This window comes from Rhinolophus sinicus, chromosome 16 (assembly GCF_057876585.1).
Source record: "Rhinolophus sinicus isolate RSI-liver-muscle chromosome 16, RSI-T2T, whole genome shotgun sequence".
Classification (NCBI taxonomy): domain Eukaryota; kingdom Metazoa; phylum Chordata; class Mammalia; order Chiroptera; family Rhinolophidae; genus Rhinolophus; species Rhinolophus sinicus.
The window spans coordinates 107301535-107323680 of record NC_142516.1 but is presented as its reverse complement, the minus strand read 5'-3'; the positions used below and the strand labels follow the sequence as shown (position 1 = coordinate 107323680).

The 22146-nt window shown below is 47.3% G+C and overlaps 1 protein-coding gene and 1 long non-coding RNA gene across 2 annotated transcripts in view; both read left to right on the top strand.

The window, feature by feature from the left end:
- Nucleotides 1-444: 444 nt before the first annotated feature.
- Nucleotides 445-4484, top strand: LOC141571062 (uncharacterized). Its single transcript, XR_012495566.2, has 2 exons — nucleotides 445-844; nucleotides 3301-4484. It is a non-coding gene; the product is annotated as an uncharacterized LOC141571062 (long non-coding RNA).
- A 1948-nt stretch (nucleotides 4485-6432) lies between these two features.
- The window catches only part of DHRS12 (dehydrogenase/reductase 12), a 33709-nt gene continuing 17995 nt past the window's right edge, over nucleotides 6433-22146 (top strand). The window contains 5 exon segments of the mRNA XM_088793431.1: nucleotides 6433-8678; nucleotides 10928-11342; nucleotides 15015-15133; nucleotides 17340-17431; nucleotides 18488-18569. Coding sequence (XP_088649557.1) covers nucleotides 8216-8678; nucleotides 10928-11342; nucleotides 15015-15133; nucleotides 17340-17431; nucleotides 18488-18569 — 1171 coding nt within the window. The 5' untranslated portion in view covers nucleotides 6433-8215.

Here is a 22146-nt window from a genome sequence, read left to right as displayed (position 1 = left end):
TAATTCATCCTCTCTACTATACTTCAAGGACTGAACAGTTATACTGCCATAGAGAGGGGAAACTGAGGCTCAGAGAGCTGAAAAGTCTCCTATGAAGAAGCGTCAGAGCTGAAAGTGGGTCTTCTGACTATCGATCCCATTTCTTGCTGCTCTGCATCGGCCACCTTCCGCCTGCCTCGTTGGTGGCCCTTCTCCGAGCAAGTCGTAGGAACCAGGCAGTGTAGCGAAGTGGGTGAGGGTGAACCACACAACCTCTCAGAGCAACGACTCCGGCCCCTGAGCCCTACTACTGCTGTTGCTGCAGAACAGAACCTGCTTGCTGTGAAACGAGAGCCCTAGAAACAGCCTGCGTGAGAGTTTCAGACCAACTCAAGTCCCATTTGTGGGAAATCATTTCCCTCATCCACTCAGTTATGTGGAGACTGACCTCAGGCTTCACTGCTCTGCCCTTGGCTCATCTCACCACCACTGTGTCTAGTTCTTGGAAGGTGGACAAAGCTAGAGAAAGAGGGTGGAGCTTTACATGTTTGTTTGTTTTTAAATTTGAATAAGAAATTCACGCACGTAACACAAAATTCAAAGGTACAAGAGGATATTCAGTGTAAACTGAGTCTCCCACACCAGTTCCTCAGTGCCAAAAGCTCTTACCAGAGACCTTCACTGCGGTTAGTTTCCTGTGAAAGGAAGGAAACCCTAAATCAAACAGAGTTGCTCGTTAAGGAGTTGGTTCAAATGAGCAACAGACAGCCCAGGACAAGCCAGTCTGTAAAAGCTGGTGGGCATCAAGAGAATTGGGGGAGCCAACCAGAAAGGTGTTTCTACATGGGGTTCAGCTTCCCGCTGGGTGAGTATGTGGATGGGTCATTGTCTGCCATGTACATCTTCCCTAGGCTGCTTCTCTCCTCCGTTAGTGTGAACCCCAGATAACAATCGCTTCAGGTTTCTTCTAAGCCTTTTGTGGTTAAAGCTGGGAGCCCCCACCCCCTTCTTATTACAGATGGGAAGAGACCAGTTCCTTAATCCATGCACAGACGGGGTCAGGACCCGTGCATGATCTACACTAAGGAATAACAGGGGTCAATATCAGAGATCTTCTTCCCCACCCCGTCTCATCCTTCCTTTCTTTTTCTTGCCTTCCCTTCCCTTCCCTTTCATTCCTCTTCCCCACCCCCCAAGGGCACACTAAACACATACAATGAGCGGTGCCTGGGCTTCCTATAAATTTATGATTTATGGTATTCATCTTATTATCTAAGTGGCTTTGCCAGGTAAAATATTAAGGCACCACTGCCATTATAACCTTGTCTTCCATGATCTCATTGGCAGCTGGTGTTGCCATGACAACTGGGCTGGAAAAACTGGCAAGCTTCCGTGGAAGATGATACGAACACTGGGTGTGTGTGTGTGTGTGTGTGTGTGTGTGTGTGTGTGTGTGTATGGAGACTTCCCATCATATATTCGGTTGTGCAGAAAGCCTTGGATTTTAGTTCACATCTTCTGCTTCTTTCCAATTTGGTCAAAATTAGCTTCAGGGCTCTAAATCAATTGGAAGGAAGCTTTGGAGGATGATTTCTTTGTTTGGTTTTGAGTGGCAAATTGGAACCAGGGACACCTAAGAAATATTTTCTACCCACATGAAATGAAGCAACTACATCTACTTGATGTCGCCATTAAAAGCCCCTTGGACCTAACTTATTTAATATCTTTATAATTCTCTTATTAGATGTAGAAAGTCGGAGCTGGGAGGGGCTGCAGCTATCATCTCTCTGATTACCTTTTCATTTAGATGAGAAAACTGAGGCCCAGAGAGATTAAGTGACTTGCCTCCGTACAGTATGGTACAGTGGGTAAGGGTGTGGGTTCTGGAATCATACTGCCTGATTCAAATCCTGGCTCCAGCATGTCTTTACTGTGACCTCAGCCAAGTAAGTGACTTATCCCTCTAAGTCTCAGTTTTCTCATCTGTAAAATGGGCATACTATCAAGAGCAATCTTACTATGTCATTGTAAGGATTAAGTGAGATAATCCATGATTCTTGCCACATATTAAGCCCTCAATAAATTTTATCACTCTTCCCCTAGGTCACACTGGGAATCAATGGTAGAACTAGGACTAAAATCCAGCTCAGCTAACTCTTAGTACGTCAACTGGAGCCTTTTCCCATTAATTCCATCATGTCCTTTGTTTCTTTTTGTCTATATGTTGTCATCCTAGGGAGAGCAGAAGCGCCTTTTGAGATGAGGGTTGTTTTTTCTTAAAACCTCCTGCAAAATGTATATACTGCCTACACTAGGTACCCTGTGGGTACTTGTTGATTTGAGAATAAACATTACACACTTCCTGCACCCATGGAATATCAAGTGAATGTACAGGGCGTGGCTGTAGTGTAGGAGGAGAAAGGAATGAGAAAAAAGGGAAATGAACATTTCGTGATTACCTCATATGAAACCAGGCATTTGCTAAGCTCTTTACAAATGTGTTTAATCTCACAACCACCCCACGAAGTGAGCATATTCATTTCCATTCTACAAATAAGAAAAGTGAGTGGTTATGCAGCATGTCCAGGTCCACATGACAGGCTGAGAGCCAGGGTCCCACTCTCCCTTTTAGTTCAAGGTGCTGCTGGTGCCCTCAGTAGACTCTGGTTCAGAACAATTTCTCAGCCCCTCTGTGAGCCAAAAGCTTATTTCCTGAGGGGGTGAGAGGGATTCAGAGCAGACGGACACCTTTTCCATCACTGGCACAAAGCAGTGTACAAAGCACAACTGTGTAACTCTGGGGGTCTAAAATATTCTCCCAGCCAAACTGGACAGGCATGGAAAGTCACATCAGGCTGGGTGGTTTTGCAGAATGCCACATGTTCAAACTTCCTTTCATCACTCTGTCAGGAAGAAGGGCAATGCAGTGGAAACTCACAGTCTTCTTCAGAGGAGCAAGCTGTTCTGGGGAAATTTATTTCAAAAGGTATTCTAGAGTAAAAACACGCCCACTTGGGAGGGGGTCAGTGATCCTATATCCTGGGTAATGAGGCCATTAAACCAGTTAGTCTTCCCACATCTTATATAAGTGTGGCTTAGTCTCTGGGAAAGTTGGACAAACCAGTACAGAATTTAATCAAGTGACCCATCCTTAACCTAAAGGTGGGAATGGAGGTCAGAGGTGGACAGGGGGTGCCTGATTCCTACATAACAGGGCCCAGAAGGGGGCTGGATGACTTACTTATCTGGGGAGTAGGTTGATACAGCAACCATGTTTTTTTGGTTGTTTTTTACATATGCTGTATATTTATTTGGGTTTAGGGCATCAGGGAGGCTGAAGAAGATTTGGAGGCAATAAAGGGGCCTTCCCTGGCACTGCATGGAGTTGCAGAATTAGTGGCAAATTCCTCCTACTTTGGAGGCAAACTTATCTCCACGCGAGAGACCCAGCCCTGCCTCTTACCAGCTGTGTCACTGTTTACAAGCTACCAACCTGACTCATTGCACTGGCTGGAGACGGGGTATGTACCTCCGCTGAGTTACTGGGGGCAGTATGTGAAATAAGATGCGGAACTTAGAAAATGCTAGTTATTACAATAACCCCTATGATAAACCCTTGGACGGTGAAATCTTTTAGGTATTAATAAACCTCATCTCTTTATTCCACATGATTTTCTAAGTAACCAAATTCTCGGAGGTGCGTTGTGGTGCCATCTTTGTGCCCCAGCCATATCCCCCAGGCAGGTATTCCCCAAACAGGACCTGCAGCGCGGCCCGCAGAAGGGTCTGCCCTCCCTCAGTCTACCCTCTGAGGTTGGGGCTGCAGGACGTGCTCTCCAGCGCTAGGGCCGGCCGGCCACCTCGGAGACCCCGCCGCACTCCCGGGAGAGAAGCACCCGCGAGGCCGCGGCTCTTACATAACTGGGATGATGTAACCGCTGGCGGCTCCGGAGGGGCGGGGCGGGGACACCGAGCGCGCGGGGCTGCGGGACTCTGAGCGCGGCGCGCGCCCCACCACGTCCCTCTTCCGCTGCGCCGCGTGGGTCGTTAGGGGGCTGCGCGAGCACAGCAAGCAACGGGCCAGGCGGCCGCGGTTGCAGCGCTCGGGCTCGCGGGCCTCGGAGCGGGCAAGAGGGTTGACGGGGACGCGCCCATGACTTCTCCGTTATCTTGCTGGACTAACTAAGCGACAGTGGCGCCCGCAGGCTGGCAGCTGCAAGCTGATGTGGGGACCGCAGGCGGGTCCCAGCCTCTCGGCGCTGCGGGACCCGGAGGGGCTTTGCCGGGCGGGGGCCCGGACCCATTGACGTCAGGCGGCCCGGGCGCCTCGGAGCCAACGGGGCGTTACCTTGCCCGCCTGCAGGGCGTGCTGGGCGAACTGTCTTCGTGGGGCTGGTTTTTGGCGTCAGCCAGGTCTAGTTCTAAATTGCTAGCGGAGACTTTGGCCGAGTACTTTCCTGGGTGTGTTTTTTTCTCACTAATAAAACTTGGCTTGTGGACGGTGACCTTTCGCTCCAGCTGGAATATTCCGAGCAGTGGGTTGCAGGGCGGTGTATGCTGTGCTCCCAGTGTGAGGTTGGTGAATGGTGCTGGATGGTTTCACTCGCCCTGCGATCACCTCGCTGTGCCCTGGCCGGCCCTCCACCGCATTGTGGTTTTAAGGGATGGCCAATTCCAGAGGGTGGAGAGATGGTTTTTACCTTAGAATTAATTAGGCTTACGATGCACTGGTTCTCAACCCTGTCTGAACATCACAATCACCAGGGAGAATTAAAACTACCAGTTTTCAGGCTCTACCTCTAGAGATTTTGAATCAGTTGGTCTGCACAGACTGACATTTTACAAACATCCCCTAGGTGACTCTCAACATGCAGCCCAGCCATCTCTAAGAGACTTCCTGTCCTCACTGCACTAGGGTTTTTATCAGTTCCTAAGGCAGCCTGGGCAAAATTCCATCATATGGGACTTGAGGCACCATTCCCAGGGCAGGCAGCTGCTCCTGCTTCCTTCTCTTCATGGTTTTGGAAAAAAATGCAGACCTTCTTCAAGGTCCGGTGCTGCAGAGAATGGTGGGAAGTGTAGCTGTCAACCCCGAGCCACTAAATTGAGGCGAATAGCCTGGCAGCCCCTTTCTTTCAAAGGGGAGTATTCTGGCAGTGGCCACTGTTTGCTGGGTCTGTCCATGTTACACAGCATGTAGTGCTATGGAGAGCTTGAGTCAACTTCCTGCCCGGGGAAAGCAGGCTTCTGAAAGTCTCTCCTCAGACGCTTCTGGGAAGGTGGAGGGGGGCAACTGCAGGTGCGTCTCCCTGCAGTTGTACTTTCAGTGAACTGGAGGGAAAGACAATACCTTTGACTCCAGGGTGAGCATATGTAATTTGGTTTACCATGTTTTTTCTTGGGACACTCATAAAGCTTCCCTATATTGGGCCATTAGGCAGCAAGATCTGCAGGTAGTTAGTGTCCTAAGCTTGCCCCAACCTAAGAATTACCAGGGGCAATTAAAAAACAAACATCGGATGCCTAAGTCCCTAGTAGGTGTGGATGGGACCTAAGCAAATTTCATATTGGGTAAATTGGGGAAAACAAATGCCTGGGAGCTTGCCCTCTGGTGATTCTTGTCCAGGGGATGGGGAAACACTAAGTACAAATGGTTGCTTAGTTTGAATCAAAATCACCCGAAGGGCGTGGGAAACCACAGCTTGCTGGACCCCATCCTGAAGTGTCTGACCCCGAAGGCAGAGAACACATTCCTAACCGATTCCCAGGTGATCCTGACACGGCTGGCTTGTCTGGGGACCACCCTCACCATTTGACACCTCTCGTGTAGTAGAAGGTGCCCTTGGCTTGGTCTTGAAAACCTCCTTCCACTTTATCGCCAACCATCCTGTGACCTTAGGCAAGTCATTTTTACCTCTCTCTGCATTTGAAAAATAAGGACTGATATCAAGAGTTTATAAGATAAAATACTTCGCAAAAGAGAGTAGGAGGAGTTTTAAAAAGCTAAGTGTTAGTGTTAACAACAGATTGGACCCAGAGGGAATCCTTGTGTTGAAGGCAAAGGACAGGAGGAGGGTTTGACGGTCCTGCAGGGCCATCCTGGCACCGCCCACTTGGCAAGGGCTCACAGCCTGGAGTTTGAGGAAGACGTTTAATCCACAGGAGCCGCCCTCAGCACACCTTCGTCTCTAATAGGATCAACGTGGTGGCCCAGAAGCTAAGGTCGCCTCGGGCTGGGTGTCCCAGAGAAAAGCCTCTCAGCTTCAGGACCCTGGTGGAGGGGGAATCTTGGACGCCAGTTTCCTGCATGTCTCAGGGCCTGCTCTTCTGGCCCTGTTGTGGTTTGGGAAGCTCTCATTCGCTCTGCACCAGTGCCTTCTGGAGAGGCCCCTATTCATCAACTCTTTCTAAAAGGCCTTTGCTCTTTCTGAGGAACTTCTTGCCTCTGAAAAAAAAAAAAAAAGAAAAAAAAATCCTCTCTCAATGATCCTGGGATCCCCACTTATAGGGAGAAACAAATCTTCCAGCTTCCTCTTTGGTTATAGCTGAAAATGCTCTCAAAGTCCCTAATGATTTGAAGGGGCCGAATAAGGAGCTCAATTTTGAACATGGAAGGTATTAATGTCACTCTTAATAATAGTAATAATAATAGCAACTATTTATTGAGCTCTTAATTTATTCCAAGTGCGGTGATTAATGGTTTACATACATGATCTCATCTAGGCTGCCCAAGAAATAGCTTTTTTTTATCCCCTTTCTGCAGATGAGGAGACAGGAACTCAGCAAGGTGAAGCCAACACATGAGAGTACACAGCTATTAATAGGCAGAGCTGTGATGTAAACTCAGGTTGTTCCATCCAAAGCCCTTATTATTGATATTATTTTTAGTTTCAAGTCAGCCTTTCAGGGAGCTTTAGAGAAGTCAGAAGTCTTGCTTACCTCACTTAGTGGGCCACTAACAGCAGATGCAATAGACAGGTTGTTCTCTGAGCTGCCTGGGACCTTCAGGCGAGTCACAGATGTGAGAACAGGAACATTCTTACTGGTCTTCTGGTTCTGAGATAAGGGGTAATGACTTCCCCTGCGGCGATGATTTCGAAACAAAACCCAAGCCTGTAAACATTCTTTGGCCTCCTCCCCAGTGTCCAGGCATGTAATTGGCAGTTGTGCTGTACCAGGGCGTGGGGCAGGAGGCCAGCTGTTGGCAGCCTGTGTATAAACAGGACATGTGGAAGGGTACTGGGCTTCTTGTAAAACCTTCAGGGTAAAGAATCACATTCTGCGTTGCAGGAGAGAAACCACTGGGCTCACTGAGTGAGAAGTGCGAGCTCTGAGACCCCAGCCTGTCCCGTGTGGGAAGGGCTCTGCCCTCAGGGCCTCCTCCTGCCAATCTCCTTCCATTCTGCCTCCACTGCCTTCTGCCAATTTTGTGACTAGGAAAGTAAAGATAGAAGAGGTATCTCAAAAGGCAGAGAGGGCTGGTCTGGTGGCTCAGGCAGTTGTAGCTCCATGCTCCTAATGCATAAGGCTGCCAATTCGATTCCCACATGGGCCAGTGGGGTCTCAACCACAAGGTTGCAGGTTCGATTCCTTGACCCCCACAAGGGATGGTGGGCTGCACCCCCTGAAACTAAGATTGAACACAGCACCTTGAGCTGAGCTGCCGCTGAGCTCCTGGATGGCTCAACCACAAGGTTGCCAGTTCGATTCCCACAAGTGATAGTGGGCTGTGCCTCCTGCAACTAACAACGGCAACTAGACCTGGAGCTGAGCTGCGCCCTCCACAATTAAGATTGAAAGGACATCAACTAGACTTGGAAAATGTCCTGGAAATCCCCAATAAAGTCCTGTTTAAAAAAAAAAAAAAAAGCAAAGAGAAACAGTTAAGGAACTTGTGGTTGCGTTTATCCATTATGATGCTTTTATGCAAATTTAAAAAAGCACCTCCTCAGTTTGCTTTGTGGTCATCTGCCAGAAAGTTGTCCTAATGCAGATACAAAACTCCCATCACTATGATCCGAGTGGTGCCCCCTAGAGTTGTGCAGTGTAGACCCTGTAGCCCTGAAGAAGTCTTCACTTCCTCAGATGGGGTGCAGAGCTCAAATAATTGCTTCCCTCTTCCTTCATTCCCTACTTGCAAATCTTCTATAGCTGGACAGGGATCCTTGCCCTGCCATGCAGGAAGCATTAGTAAACATGCTAATGGTTTCCTGAGCTCCCCTCCCCCACCCATAAAATGGGGACAAGTGAAAACAATTCATCTATCAAAGGATTGTGTTGTGTGGGAGCGGCCACTTCCCAGTATCAGAGGCAGCAGAGAAAGGGAGTTTGGATGCCAGATGGTTGGAATCTCCAAATATCTTCCAAAGTGCAGGAAGCCAATGGTACAGGAAACGTAGGGGCTGAGAAGATGGTATTGTTTGTGCCATCAGGGAGGGAAGCAGGGACCCAAAGAAGGAAGGGGCTGTCTGATATGTTGGGACAGAGCAATAATGCCCACGCAGAGTCCTTTCTCCTTGACTGGGTTTTGTTCCCTGCCTCTTGCAGCCAGTCTTTCTGTGGGTCTGCTGCTTCCAGGGAAGGCCATGAATCTGTACGTAAGGATTTTGTCCCTGATGACAAGTTCCTGGAAGAGCCTTCTTGGTCACAGGAGAACATCAGCACTGGAAAAGCAACTGCTATGGAGATAGCCAAGCGAGGTGAGCAGCTTCCTAACCGTGTGTCTGCGGCGCCCCGCAGCCAGCCTGTGGCCTGTCTACACTGGCGCGAGTGCCCTATGTCACAGGCAGGTCAGGAAGGGCCAGGAGTCCTGGACAGTAATCCCACGGTGAGTAGCACAGCTCCCGGCTTTCTTAGCTGTGCCTGGAGCTTTAACCTAGAAGTGGATAGAGCGAATGACTGGAGGCCTTTCCTCAACAATTAATTCACAGGGTAGCTTGGGTCCTGTCCACATGTCACAGTGCTTTCTGATTAAGAGCAGTGAGGGGTTCCCGCCAACCCTGGGCATCCGAATCACCAGTGGTACTTTAAAAATGTGGATACTTGTCCCTAGCTCATGTCTTCCTAATGAGGGGGGGTGGGGCAGAGATTAGGAGTCCAGTGCAATTTGGCTGTGCACCCTAGTTAAGAACCAGTGCCCCCAGAACAACCAGAGAGGGAAGTGCATTAAACTTCCTACCTCCTTTCTGGTGCCTGATGTCTAGCCTGCAGGGTTACAGCAGGTGGGGACGGCCTCCTATTTCACTTCCCTAACCTTGATTCTGTGCTCTCTGGGTGCCCCGTACATTATTTAATCAGCTGACGTCTCCCTCTGGCTAAATGCCAGAATTTCCTGCATGAACTCAACTGCCCTGGTCATTAAATGGCACTAGACTGGCTAGAAAAGTCAGCCATGTCTCTCTAGAGCCTCTTCTCTAGGAAACATTGATGTTCCAGCAGAAGTTGGGAAAAGAGGTTGGGAATTTATCACTTTTCAAGATGTCGAAGATGTTTTATTTTTTCCTCTAAAATCAAGTTAGGCATTTTCCAGGGGAATATTATACCACTTGGAACTGTAAAATTATCTGCCAAATCAAGGCAAGGATCCACTGCGTCTTAGCATCTGGGAGGTACTCTGAGGCACTGTGGGCGCGGGTTGGGGGTTAAGGGGGGGTAAAGGGGGCGTTGGGGAGATGAGGGGCTGATGGTTACGTGGTTTACCTGTAGCCACCCATGAAACAGACCCCATTTAACAAAGTGGGCTATTTAGGTGAAGAAAGTGGGTTCTGTAATGATTACTTCTTAACTGACCCAGCTGAGGCATTCCGCTTTGAATAAACCTTGATCAATGACAGTATGGCCTTTGCCAGAATAGTGTTAGTGCCATTTGTGGATTCAACTCCTCAATAACTATTTATCGAATCCCTGGTACGTGCTAAGCCAGTGGTTCTCAATGTGGGCTGAATGTTAGACTCACCTAGCGAGCTTTGAAAAGCTACCCAGGCCTGGGCCTATCATCTGGAACTTTAAAAACTCCCCAGGTGAGTATACAAGGTGTGACAATTAAGTTCGTGAACTTGTTGCAATGGATGTTACTAACTTTTTTTGATATCAGAGGGATTATTCATTATGAATTTGTACCAACTGGACAAACAGTTAACCACGTTTACCATTTGGAAGTGCTGAAAAGGCTGCGTGGAAAAGTTAGACAACCTGACCTTTTCGCCAACAATTCATGGCTCTTGCATCACGACAATGTACCAGCTCACATGGCACTGTCTGTGAGGGAGGTTTAGCCAGTAAACAAATAACTATATTGGAACACCCTCCCTACTCACCTGATCTGGCCTCCAATGACTTCTTTCTTTACCCGAAGATAAAGGAAATATTGAAAGGAAGACATTTTGATGACATTCAGGACATCAAGGGTAATACAACGACAGCTCTGATGGCCATTCCAGTAAGAGTTCCAAAATTGCTTTGAAGGGTGGACTAGGCCCTGGCATCGGTGCACAGCTTCCCAAGGGGAGTGCTTTGAAGGTGGCCATCGTGATATTCAGCAATGAGGTATGCAGCACTTTGCCAGGATGAGTTCGAGAACTTAATTGTCAGCTTTGTGACATGCAGCCAGGTAGTGACCTCTGTGTCAGGTACTATGGGAGATGGTAGGGGTGCAGGTGTGACTAAGACTGACATTTCTTCTTCATGTGTTCAGACCCTTAAAAGAATCAGGACATTATCCCAGATACACTGTCAGTCAGAGCAGATAGGCGGGAGAGCAGGTTCCAGGGCCATCTTCACTGTTACATCTGTTGCTCTGACTGTGGGGACCATCTGTCTAGATTACCTGAACGGTCTGAATTTCGGGTATTCTTTCGGGAGCCCATATGTCTTAATCTGTTATTTGGAAAAGGTGGTTTCCATAGCTATAGCAATTGCTATAAGTCACAGTTTCGTTGAATTCCACCAGGTGGCACAGTTCACCTGGTTTGTTGAGATTGGGATCAAGCGGAAGGTGCCAAAGGTGAGATCATCGGGGAGAGTGGTAACCAGGTGAACTGCTTTTCACCCCTCCTGTTGGGGTTGTCATGCCTGGGGTCAGCTTTGAGGGGGCCGGACTCTTGGTGGTGCTCCCTCAGTGGCAATGGCCTGTGTCTGTGCTTCTGCTCTTCAGGCAGCCTCAGCCAATGGAAAGCCAGAGCTGTGCTTTTCAATGGCTGGGTTGCCCCCTGGATAACTGGGGCTGTTAGGCTTGACCCCATTGCCTGGGCTGCCTGTGAAGCCAGCAGGCAGGGGCCCATCCTCCTGTGGAGACATTGTACCAGACAATGGCCCACTGAGGTTTCTACCTCAGAAGGAACCCAGGTCATTGAGATATATCAAGGGTGACTCAGGTGCTTTGAACCAAGCTGTAAACTGACCCAAAGTCTTTCTAATAAAGAGGGACAACAAAAGACATTTTGGTCTTGCTGAGAACCACTTTCTAACAAGAGCTTTCAGACCTGGCTCACATTTTGCGGTCTTCTTCTTCTAAGAGTGTTGGATGCAGAACCCGCCACATAATTTGCGGGGCCCAGTGTCGTGCGGAAGACCCTGCTCGCTGCGCCATTTGTCGTGCGGGGCGGCCTGCTGGGTCTCTGCTCCCGCTCCCCATACAAGAACGCAGGATATGGTGAGGCCAAAAAGGAACACCCACGGAGCCATAGATGGGGGAGTCATACCACTATATTGTCTCTGGCGGCACTATACTCTCACTGGAGGCTGGATCCACACTGTCCGCAAACCGCCATCCACACTTGCCAGCCCAGCCGCCATCTTCTTGCTAGCCCCCATTTCTTTCTCTTCTCTCCTCCTCTCTTCTCTCCTAGCATAGCCACAGCAGTTATATTAGTGGCCAATGGCTCACTGGTTACAGCTGACGGCCAACTAGCCACAGCTGATGGCCATGCAATCACAGTTGGCCATTTACTACCTGAGCCAGCACCTGTCTATGTGAGTCCGAGAGCCTGGAAACTACTCCCTGGGGCTCCGCCCCCACACCCAGTATGAAATGAAAATGTGGGATTCTTGTGTAAAAGTTAAGAATTTCAAGACAGTGAAGGCAGAGCATTCAAACAACCATAGGGACCTTCTGAATGGGGGGGGGGGTGTTTGCACAGGTTGTGCCCCATGAAGCTGGCCTTGCATGGGAAACCTGCACCCCACTGTAAAGTGGAGAGAAGGGGCCCATGGGGGTGACCCACAGTGACCACAGGCCCCTCACTTTCACTGGAAAATGTCCTCCTTCCATTCACAGCCCCAGAGTTTCCTCCTCTCTTCTCTGAACCTGCTTCTCCAGCAACAGCCCCCCCACCCCCACCCCAACTACTGCTGCTGCTCCAATAACTGGCCACAACTGAGGGGCCCATGAGAGGGGCTGGGAGGGGCAGACAGCACGCCCACTGCCTCGGGCTTGGACCGTGGCCAAAGAGAAAAGAATCCCCCAATCGAGCATGGAATATTTTGCATCTGCTCATGAAGGGTTGTTTTTTTTTTTTTCAGTAGCATTTCCCAAGCAAGTAGCTGTTCCTTTCCCTTCTCACCAGAAACCCCTAGTCTCACGCGGTTAGATGCCTTACAGAGGCTTAGTGCCGGCATGAGTGTGAGGGTGTCTAAATCTTCCTCTAATGTCTGCAAGTGCTGCTGCGATCTGGGCTGCAGCTCTTGAGATTGAAAGCTGGCTGTCTGCCTGCTGATAACTTTCGGTTGTGCTGCTACAAGATGCAACAAGAATACTAATCTCAGGCCACCGGCAGAGGAGGGTTCGCCTGGATTCCAGCCCACTGTGGTTTGGGCCTCATTTTTTATGAACTGGATTTATATGGAAAAAGATGACAATATGGTTCTGTTTATAACATTGAGCCAAACTTATATCCAACTCCGCCATCTTTGGGAGGGATATAGAGCTGACAGGGGAACACGTATTTATTGCGGTCACGAGACAGGGAGCCCCTCACCTACTGCCCACCCACTCCCCATACACATACACAGGATGGGATTTGAACGAACACACAGAAAATTCCCTCCTGTTTTGTGTTTCTAAATAGCCTCCAGCCTGAGCCCTCTGAGAGCCCAGGACTCAGCGCCCATCTGCTCATCCCATGGGTGTGGTATCCCTGACTCAGTGTATCCTCCAGGCTCTGCCAGGGATTGGCCGCTCCTCCCTGTTTGTGAACAGGCACCGCTGCATAGCTTCAAACAGTTCACTACACACAGCCCCCACCCCCCAAACAGCGTGGGAATGGGAAGGAGCTGGGCTCTGAATTGAGTCCCTGGTCTGTACTCACTAGCCTTGTGAGCTTGGGCCATGTTCTTGGCTTCCTGGAACCTCAGTTTCCTCATCTGAAAAATAGGCATGATACTACTTTATTCACTGCTAAACATATATTTGAATGTGAACCATACGTCCCTCAGTGTGCTAGGAGCTGGCGATAGAGATGACAGAGATAGACACAGCCCCTTACAGTCTTATGTGGGAATTCAAGTGATTAACAGACACTTTCAATGAAACCTGTGTGCCATTCTGGGCCTGCCTTCACAGCTGTGTCACAGTGGGGGCGCATGGGGGAGTGGAAGGTGTGGACCCCGCAGTATGTGTTTCTCCAGCTCCCACATCAGCCAGCTTCTGGCTAGGTTTGGCCAACGGTGGGCATTAGAGGAAGATGGGAGGTGGGGGAAAGGTGGAAGCAGGATGTTTAGCTTCCCTGACAGCGGCTGAGTCTCCTTTGTGTGTCTTCCTTCTGGGGTCCACATTGGCTCCCGGGTTTGGGTCCCCCCACCTCCTCCACTGTTCCTCCAGCCTAGCTCTGGTAGGAGCTCCCTTCTCTGGGGAGCGCCCTTCTCTTCAGCCCCACTGAATTCTCACCTTGTTTCATCCCCTGGGAAACCTGTCCCTGCATTCAGGTTTCTGCTGAAAAAGGTTTCTGTTGGACCCTGACCAACATAACATAATATGTGCTATGACATGGGAAGTTCAGGGTATTGTAGGACGTACAGCTCTCAACCAGTCAGAGAAGCTATTATTATTGGTGTTATCAACACTGTTCATACTATCATTACCACTCCCAACCTAACATTCTCTGCTTCAAGTTCCCTAGTTCTGCCCTGCCTCAGTGGGAGTTGGAAGCCGGCAAGTTCCCAGAAACAGAAGAGGTGTGTGGTAGAGCAGTGAGGGCCCTGGAGGGACTGGTGCTGGCTGCATGGTTGGATGGACATCAAAGAGCAGTGGTCTCTTGGACAGGAGGGCCTGAGCAGGGTGTGCAGCAGGCCAGCTGAGTCTGGTGAGTGTGGGCAAGCTGGGCACCAGGGAGGTGTGAGGTCGGGTGGGAATTGGCTGCTTGTACACACCGGCCTGTAAGACCAGGCGTGTGCACTATCCTCCAAGGTGCTCTTCCTGGAGAGGGTGTGAGTGTGGCACAAGCTTGGGGGAAGGAATGCTAGTCACAGAGCTCACTCCCCGCTCACCAGCCCATCTGTGGCTCAGTGTCCCCAGTGGTTCTGCAAGAGAAGATCGGAGTGGACCCTCCTTCTGCAGCTTCTTGGTGCAGTTCGTTCCCGTCTTGCTGCCTCAGTAGAAGGGCACGAGACTTTTGTCTTCGTTGTCAACATTTTTTAAAAATAAACTTTTACATTTTAGAACAGTTTTAGACGTACAGAAATGTGGAAATAGTAGAGTTCCCATTTACCTCAAAGCCAGTTTCCCCTTTGTTAACATTTTATGTTAGTATGGTTCATTTGTTACAACAAAAGGAACCAATATTGATATATTATTATGAACTAAAGTCCAGAGATAATTCAGATTTCCTTAGTTTTTACCAACTGCTCTTGTTCTGTTCCCAGATCCCACCCAGGATACCACACTGCCTTTTGTTGTCACCTCCTGTCTCCTCTTGGCTGTGACTGTGGCTCTGATTTTCCTACTTTTTGAAGACTTTGACAGTTTTGAGAAGCAGTGGTCTGGCATTTTGTATACTGTCTCTCCATTGGGATTTATCTGATTTTTTTTTTTTCATGTTTAGATTAGGGCTACATCATGGGAACCCTAATCCCATGAGGAGGGTTTTGAGGAGAAAGATCACAGAGCTACAGTGCCTGGGCAGCATTTTAACCCCTGACACACTCCTGATGAGGCTAGAAGGTGCTGTAAATGTGCCCTGTGTCTTGTGGGAATGAGCCCCGTCAACATCAAAGCACCAAGATTAAAAACAAACAAACGTGTTTCTGTTCTCCATCTGTCTCAGGCCAACATGGATTTCCAACTTCTTGAGAATTATTGGTTAACTTTCTGAGTATTCGACATTAATATTAACTATCATTTCATTCCTTGATAGCGCTTTCTACTCCTGAGGGCACCTTCATACACCGTTTTCCATTTGCTCAGCAGACTCACCCTCTGACATAGGTAGAGGGGTTCCCATGATGTTACCTCATGACTCCTGGACCCCACAGGGCCTTGATGGTGGCACATCCATAGAAAGGATCCAGTTGAGTTTTGTCCAGTTTCAATAACCATACTAGTATCCAGGGTTTCAGATTTAGTAGAGTGGGGCCTGGTGGCTCCTAGGGCCAGCCTTGTCATTCATGTATGAGCAGTCAGGGTTTTTACACACCTGGCCCTGTTCCCAGTGCTTCCTCCTGGTCACAGCAGACTGCTGGCCTCTCCTTCTGGGTGCTTTCTGCCCCCCTGTTTTTTCCCAGAGGGGGACAGATGATTTCCTTTATCTTTCCATAATGCTTCATTTCACCAGGCTCCGTGGTTGATTCGTCTGGGACAGTGATGTTTCTGTTCCCTGCCTCTACCTCTTTTTAATGCTGAGACCCTTCCGGTGCTTCCAGAAGCTCAAGGAGATCGTGGAATGTTGAAAGGAGAATTGATTTCCGTTCTCTTGAATTTTGCTCTTTTTTGCACCTGGATTTTGTATGTGTTATGCAGCACTGTTGGATGGGAGGGAGTTTTAGGGTGGTCACGGAGAAGGCCTCAGAATGAAACGCTTAGGTGTCTGGACTCAGTTTGTGGTCACTGGTGGGCGCTCACAGCTGACACAGGACTGTGTCCACTGGCTGAGCAAGGGACTTCATAGATTATTTTAAAGAGCATAGTCCTGTAGAGGCAATGCTTTTCCTATCTTTTGAAGGTAGAGGTATATTTAATTGTGCCAGACTTAAGCCGGATATGGTATTCAAGCTGACTACAGACTTTAGTCATGAAAATGTGGGTTTGCTCTGTTTTCTCATTCTCTGAGCCTTTGTCTCAGGGTGAGAAAACAATGTTCTAAGATCAGTAGAAAGAACTCCTGAGTACACACTTGGGTTCTGTGGCTCAATTAATGGGGAGACTGAGGCCCAGCGCTGAAAGCTCCACTTTATCGGCTGTTGCTCCGAATTGCGTCTGTAGGTTCTGTTCTCAGGTCTGCAGCGGCAGGAATCGCTCTGCCTGAGGCTGGTGATGAGGAGCTCAGAGGCGATATCCTTGCGTTCACTGGATACTGAAAATACAAGTTTGATTCATGCTGGGTACTGAGAAAAAGGGCTACACAACCAACATATGTTAATCATTAACATGTATGTGTGTCCCTCCGTAAGGGAAAAGGGGGGCATTCAATGTGGTTCTTCCATTAAGGACTTCTGAGTGTCATGGGAAAGGGAGTGGTGTCTAGCGATAACCATAACACAAGGCAGCAATTGACATGCACTGTCAGCAAGGACTGAGTCACAGGAGGTTGTCATCTAATAGTGATGATATGCCTTAGATATTGTCTTAAGAGCCAAATCTTGACAAAAACCCCTAAATGATTGGCAGCAGGAAACTATGACATATCCATGCAAAAGTATGTTACGTATGTAGCCATTAAAAGAAATAAGGCAGATTTATATATAACAAAAACATCTCCAAAACACATTGCTAAGTGAAAAAGGAGGATGTAGAGCAATGTATAGTGTGATCCTATTTATATATAAATGTATATTTTTATATATAGTATGTTTAAAATATATAATATATGTTAAGTTTAATATATGTGTGTATATAATATTTAAATATGCCTATATGTGATGTAAATAATATAAATGTTATAATATTACATTTTAAAATGCTTAAAATATTTCTGGATAATTCACAAGAAATTATGGACAGTGGCTTATTTCTGAGGAGTGAAACTGTTACTTTCCATTTTGTATCATTCTTATTTGATTTTTAAAACCAGATACATGTATTGTTTTAATTAAAAAAATACTAGCTTATATCTTTTTGTTGTTTTTATTCTTTTATTTTTCTTTGTACTTTCTTTAGCTTACATCTTTTTTAAAAAAGCTTTACAACTTTCTTTTTTTCTATCCTGGTTTAGAACATCTTTTGCACAATGTGGACTTGTCTGATCCCAAGAAAATCTGGAAATTTGTTGAAAATTTCAAGCAGGAACATAAACCCAATGTTCGGGTACACTTTACAAACATAAGTAGAGGCTAAATCTCATGCATATGTTTTTCATCTGTGTGGCTATGGACTGATAAGTATGTTTGTGGATCTTTATGGTGACCCCTTAGTAGGAATCTTTTATGGTGAGGCCTGTTCATGCAATCAAGTTTACTCACCAAATTCAATCTAACAAGCACGCTGGTTAGATCTGTGGAAAGGAAGGAACTTTGTGAGGATAAGTCTATTCCATTTTTCATAACATGATGACTGTTATATCTGTATTCCTGAGTGCTGTAGATTTGGGGACTAGTGTATTAAAATTAGAGGCTCAGGGAAATATGCAATTAAAAAGCTGTCCCAAAGAATGCCTGCTGCAGACAAGTGCATCTTTTAGTAACAGTGTGGAATTCCACAGAGAGCCAGGAGTATGCAGGTAGGATGGTGTCTGTCTGCTCATCCCAGATATTTCACTTGGAGCTGCTTCTCTACCCAAATAGTTTCTAAAGCGCTCCACAATGCCTGTGGGGTCAAAGTTTGGTCTCGGGGTGTCCATTATGGCTATGGAGCATTTGAGATGTAACTAGTCCAAATGGAGATGTGCTATAGGTGTAAAAATCAGCTGATTTTGAAGACTTAGTGTGAAAAAAAACCTGTCATTAATATTTTTATATTGATTACATATTGAAATGATACTATTTTAGATAGACTGAGTTAAACAAAATACATTATTAAAATGAATTTTACCTGTTTCTTTTTATTATGGCTACCTTCCAGAAAACTTAAAATTACATATTTCTACTGGATGGCACTGGTCTAGACAAATTCCCAGAGCACCTTATTATGAACTAGGTTGCCTGGTCAAACCCTCGTAATTGGAGATCTCTGCACAATTCTATGGCTGAGTTTTCTGCACGAGTGGCATTTTCCTGGAAGGGGTTTGGAGTGAAGGCACAGTTGAGTAGAATTGTTGTTGTCACTTAAATGTGGGAGTGGTGGTGGCAGTGGAGGTGTGGGGTTTGGAAACAGGTCCTTTAACCCTATTTTCTTTTATTTCAAAATAGCAACTGTGACTTCTAGATCAACAATGTAGGTTGCATGGTCAATACAAGAGCGCTCACAGAAGATGGACTTGAAAAGAACTTTGCTGCCAACTCTCTGGGTAAGTACATGCAGTTTTCTTGTTTGTTTTTAGCAAAACAGACATAGATGACACCATAGAAGGATCAGAAAAACGTTGATCAACTTTTTGGGCTCTTGGTCCTTGGCATGATTGCATTTGCTTTAAGTTTATCCTTCACTGCGTTAATTTTTCTTCATAAAACACTCTAATACTTAGTATTGTTAAAGCATTTTTTTCTCGAAAGTTCAAGGCTCATTATAGACATCATTTTGGTGGGAAGAGTAAGTTGGGCTCAGGTGGAGTGTGCCAGTAAAAAAGCTGCAGCCAAGGGAACCTCCAGCCAGGGCTGAGGAGGGCGCAACTGTGAGACAAGATGGACCAAGAAGGGCATTCAGTTAGTACATAGGACACCTGGGTCTGCTTCCTGCTCTGTAGTAACAGCCTACTCATTTCATGCCAGGCTAGTGGAACTCTGGGTTGGGGCCAAGAAATCTGTTGTGGTTTTTTTTCCCCTTCTTCCACCCCCCCGCACCCCCTCCCCAATTGAACCCGCGACCTCAGCATTAGGAGCACGGCGCTCCAACCATCTGAGTCACTGGGCATTCCAACACCTGAAACACCGGGCTGGCCCTGAAATCTGTTTTTTAAGAAGCCCTGTAGACGATTTGGATGTACACTAAAGTTTTAGAACCAAATTACCAGGCTTTTGGCCTATTTGGATGTTCTCTTTCTTGAACCAAGGGGTCAGGAGTAGAATTTTTCAGTGCTTTTTAGCTTGGAGATGCAGTGAATCTAAAATCCTCCCCAGTATCTCTACCACTTCCTCATAGTAAGTTGAACTTTTTTTTTTTTTTTTTTTTTTTTTTTTAACTGGGGAAGGGGAACAGGACTTTATTGGGGAATAGTGTGTACTTCCAAGACTTTTTTCCAAGTCAAGTTTTTGTCCTTTCAATCTTAGTTGTGGAGGGTGTCGTTCAGCTTCAAGTTGTCCTTTCAGTCTTAGTTGTGGAGGGCGCAGCTCGGCTCCAGGTCCAGTTGTCATTGCTAGTTGCAGGGGGCGCAGCCCACCATCCCTTGCGGGAGTCGAACTGGCAACCTCGTGGTTGAGAGGACGTGCTCCAACCAACTGAGCCATCCAGGAGCTCAGCGGCAGGTGCTGTGTTCAATTTTAGTTGCAGGGGGCGCTGCCCACGAACCCTTGTGGGACTTGAGGAATTGAACTGGCAACCTTGTGGTTGAGAGCCCACTGCCCCATGTGGGAATCGAACCAGCAGCCTTCGGAGTTAGGAGCATGGAGCTCTAACCGCCTGAGCCACGGGGCCGGCCCGTAAGTTGAACTTTTAATGAGGTGTTTTAGTTAAATATTGTCCTAAGTCACAAGATGGATGGCAGGGGTTCATGTAGTTGTGGGGTCATTAAGGGTGTCCGCTATATAGCAACGCTCTTCCCAGCCAAGAACTGCACAGCTTGAGGAGTAAGATAATGGCGTAATAGACGCAAGTCAAAATATCACTGTTGTTTTGATAAGGCTAGTTGAAGGGTATGCTCAATGTGAGAAGCAAATGGGTTTCCTGGTATTGAACCCAAGAATTGGACTCACCTGTTGGAGCTGGCTGGCCTAGGACAGACACCACCACCTCCCCCCCAGGGAAAGCAGAAAGAGGGGAGCAGGGCTGAGTATGCCCACTTTATTGCTCCTGAAGGGAGCCAAAGTTTGCCACCCTGAAACTGCTTTTTGAGATATTGATTTTAAGCTGTTTGTTAAGATTTAAAAAAAGTCAGAAAGAATCGTTGACCCTCCCTCCCTTTCCCAAGAGATTCTGATAGAAAAACCTGCTTCAGGATGGCAGTCTTAGGCTGTTCACCTTAGCCTCATTTGAATTAAGTATGTAAGTAGGAGGGCTTCAGGCATGGGGTGGGGGGGGGCTGTTAGCTAGGTACCACCTGTGTCCCAGTGTTTCTGAGTTGCCAGCAAGAATGTTCCTCCCATATGTGTTCTGCTTTTCCTCAACTACCTGTAAATCACCCATTCTCATATCTGAAATCTAATTCCCCTTCCCACCCCCTTTCTTGTTCGTCCAAAATGTCATATATACCCAGTATTGTCTGATTGTCTTTGGATTTTTCATGCTTATTTGAATTCCCCATGTGCATGTATTAAAACTGATTTTCTCTTGTTAATCTGTCTCTGGTAATTTGCTTGTTAGCACAGCTAGAAGAACTTAGAAGGTGGGAGGAAAGTATTAATTGTCTTATCCCCCACACTCCCAAGTTTACTAAGTTAATTATTGATGAGTGCTGCATTCCCCCCGATGGAGGAAAGAAACATCAGAAATGAGGAAGAACCTTTCTCCCCAGTGGTGAGATTGTATTCAAAAATAAAATAAAATAAAAAAACAAATATCTGGAAGCTTGCTATGAAATGGTGCAGGTTTAGTACAAAATATTTCCATCTTTGACTTTGTTCCAAATGTGGTATCATTGGCAAAGTACCTGAATGTGGGGCCATGCTGGGGGGCGCCTTGTAACTGTTGGGTGGCAGAGACCCCAGAGTGCCACCGCTGGCCTCCCAGGTGGCTGCTCCGTGATTTGTGGGGCCCAGTGCCAAACAAAAATATGGAGCCCTTTGTTTAACAATTATGAAGAATCTCAATGTAGTGACAGGGCCCTTCGAAGGGCAGGGTCCTGTGGGACTGCATAGGCAGAAGTTGTTCTGCTGCCTACCCACCCACCCACCCTTCCCCCCAGCAGAATTCAACTGGGTGTTTCCTGCTGGGCACTCATGAGTGGGGTGGGTATATATGTCACTTACCCTCATGACCACCCTGCTATGGAGGTATTCCTACCTACAGATTGCAGATAAAAACTAGGACCAAGACAGGTTGCATAAGTTGGCCAAGGTCAAGTGGAGGAGCCAGAATTTGAACCCAAATCTATTTGCCTCCTCAGTCCATGTTCATAACCAGGATGCAATTCTCCCAACCCCCAGCACTTCCTCCTCAAACTCAGCACTGTATTATTGTCAAATAAGTGCTGGGAAGGGAGTGCTCAGCCTTGCCGGGGGAAGGGCTGGCCAGGGCTGAGGCCCTACTTAGAGGGCAGTCTGGTACCTTTGCATTAACAGAGAACGTAGACAGCTAGCATAGGCTTTAAGGGACTGCCTTTTTGATTAGACAGCTGGTTATGTTGTCCTTTTGTATGGATTTGGTCTGCTTCTAAGGACCTTGATATCTCTTCATTTTCATTTCCTTTTTGTGTGAGAAACATTTTATTGATCTCCCCAACCTCTCTGAGAAGCATAATCATTCTCATGCTTTGATATCTATTCATCTCTCTAGAATGGAAGACAGAGCCCACTATACAAAGAGGCGTGTCAGTGACAGAGGGGCAGTTCAATGTGTCTTTGAGCAGAAACAGAGAGGTTAAAACATTGTCATCCTTAAGCAGGTCCAGAGCCGAGTGAACAAGCCAGACCTCTGTCTGCGTCCTAGGAAATTGCTGGCTGCCATTCTAATACGAAACATGTTTTTCCAGCCCGATTATGTAACGTGGCATAGGTTGTTTTCTATTTTCTAAGATTCATTTGAGCCTTGAGAAACAGTGCCAATCCCCAGGC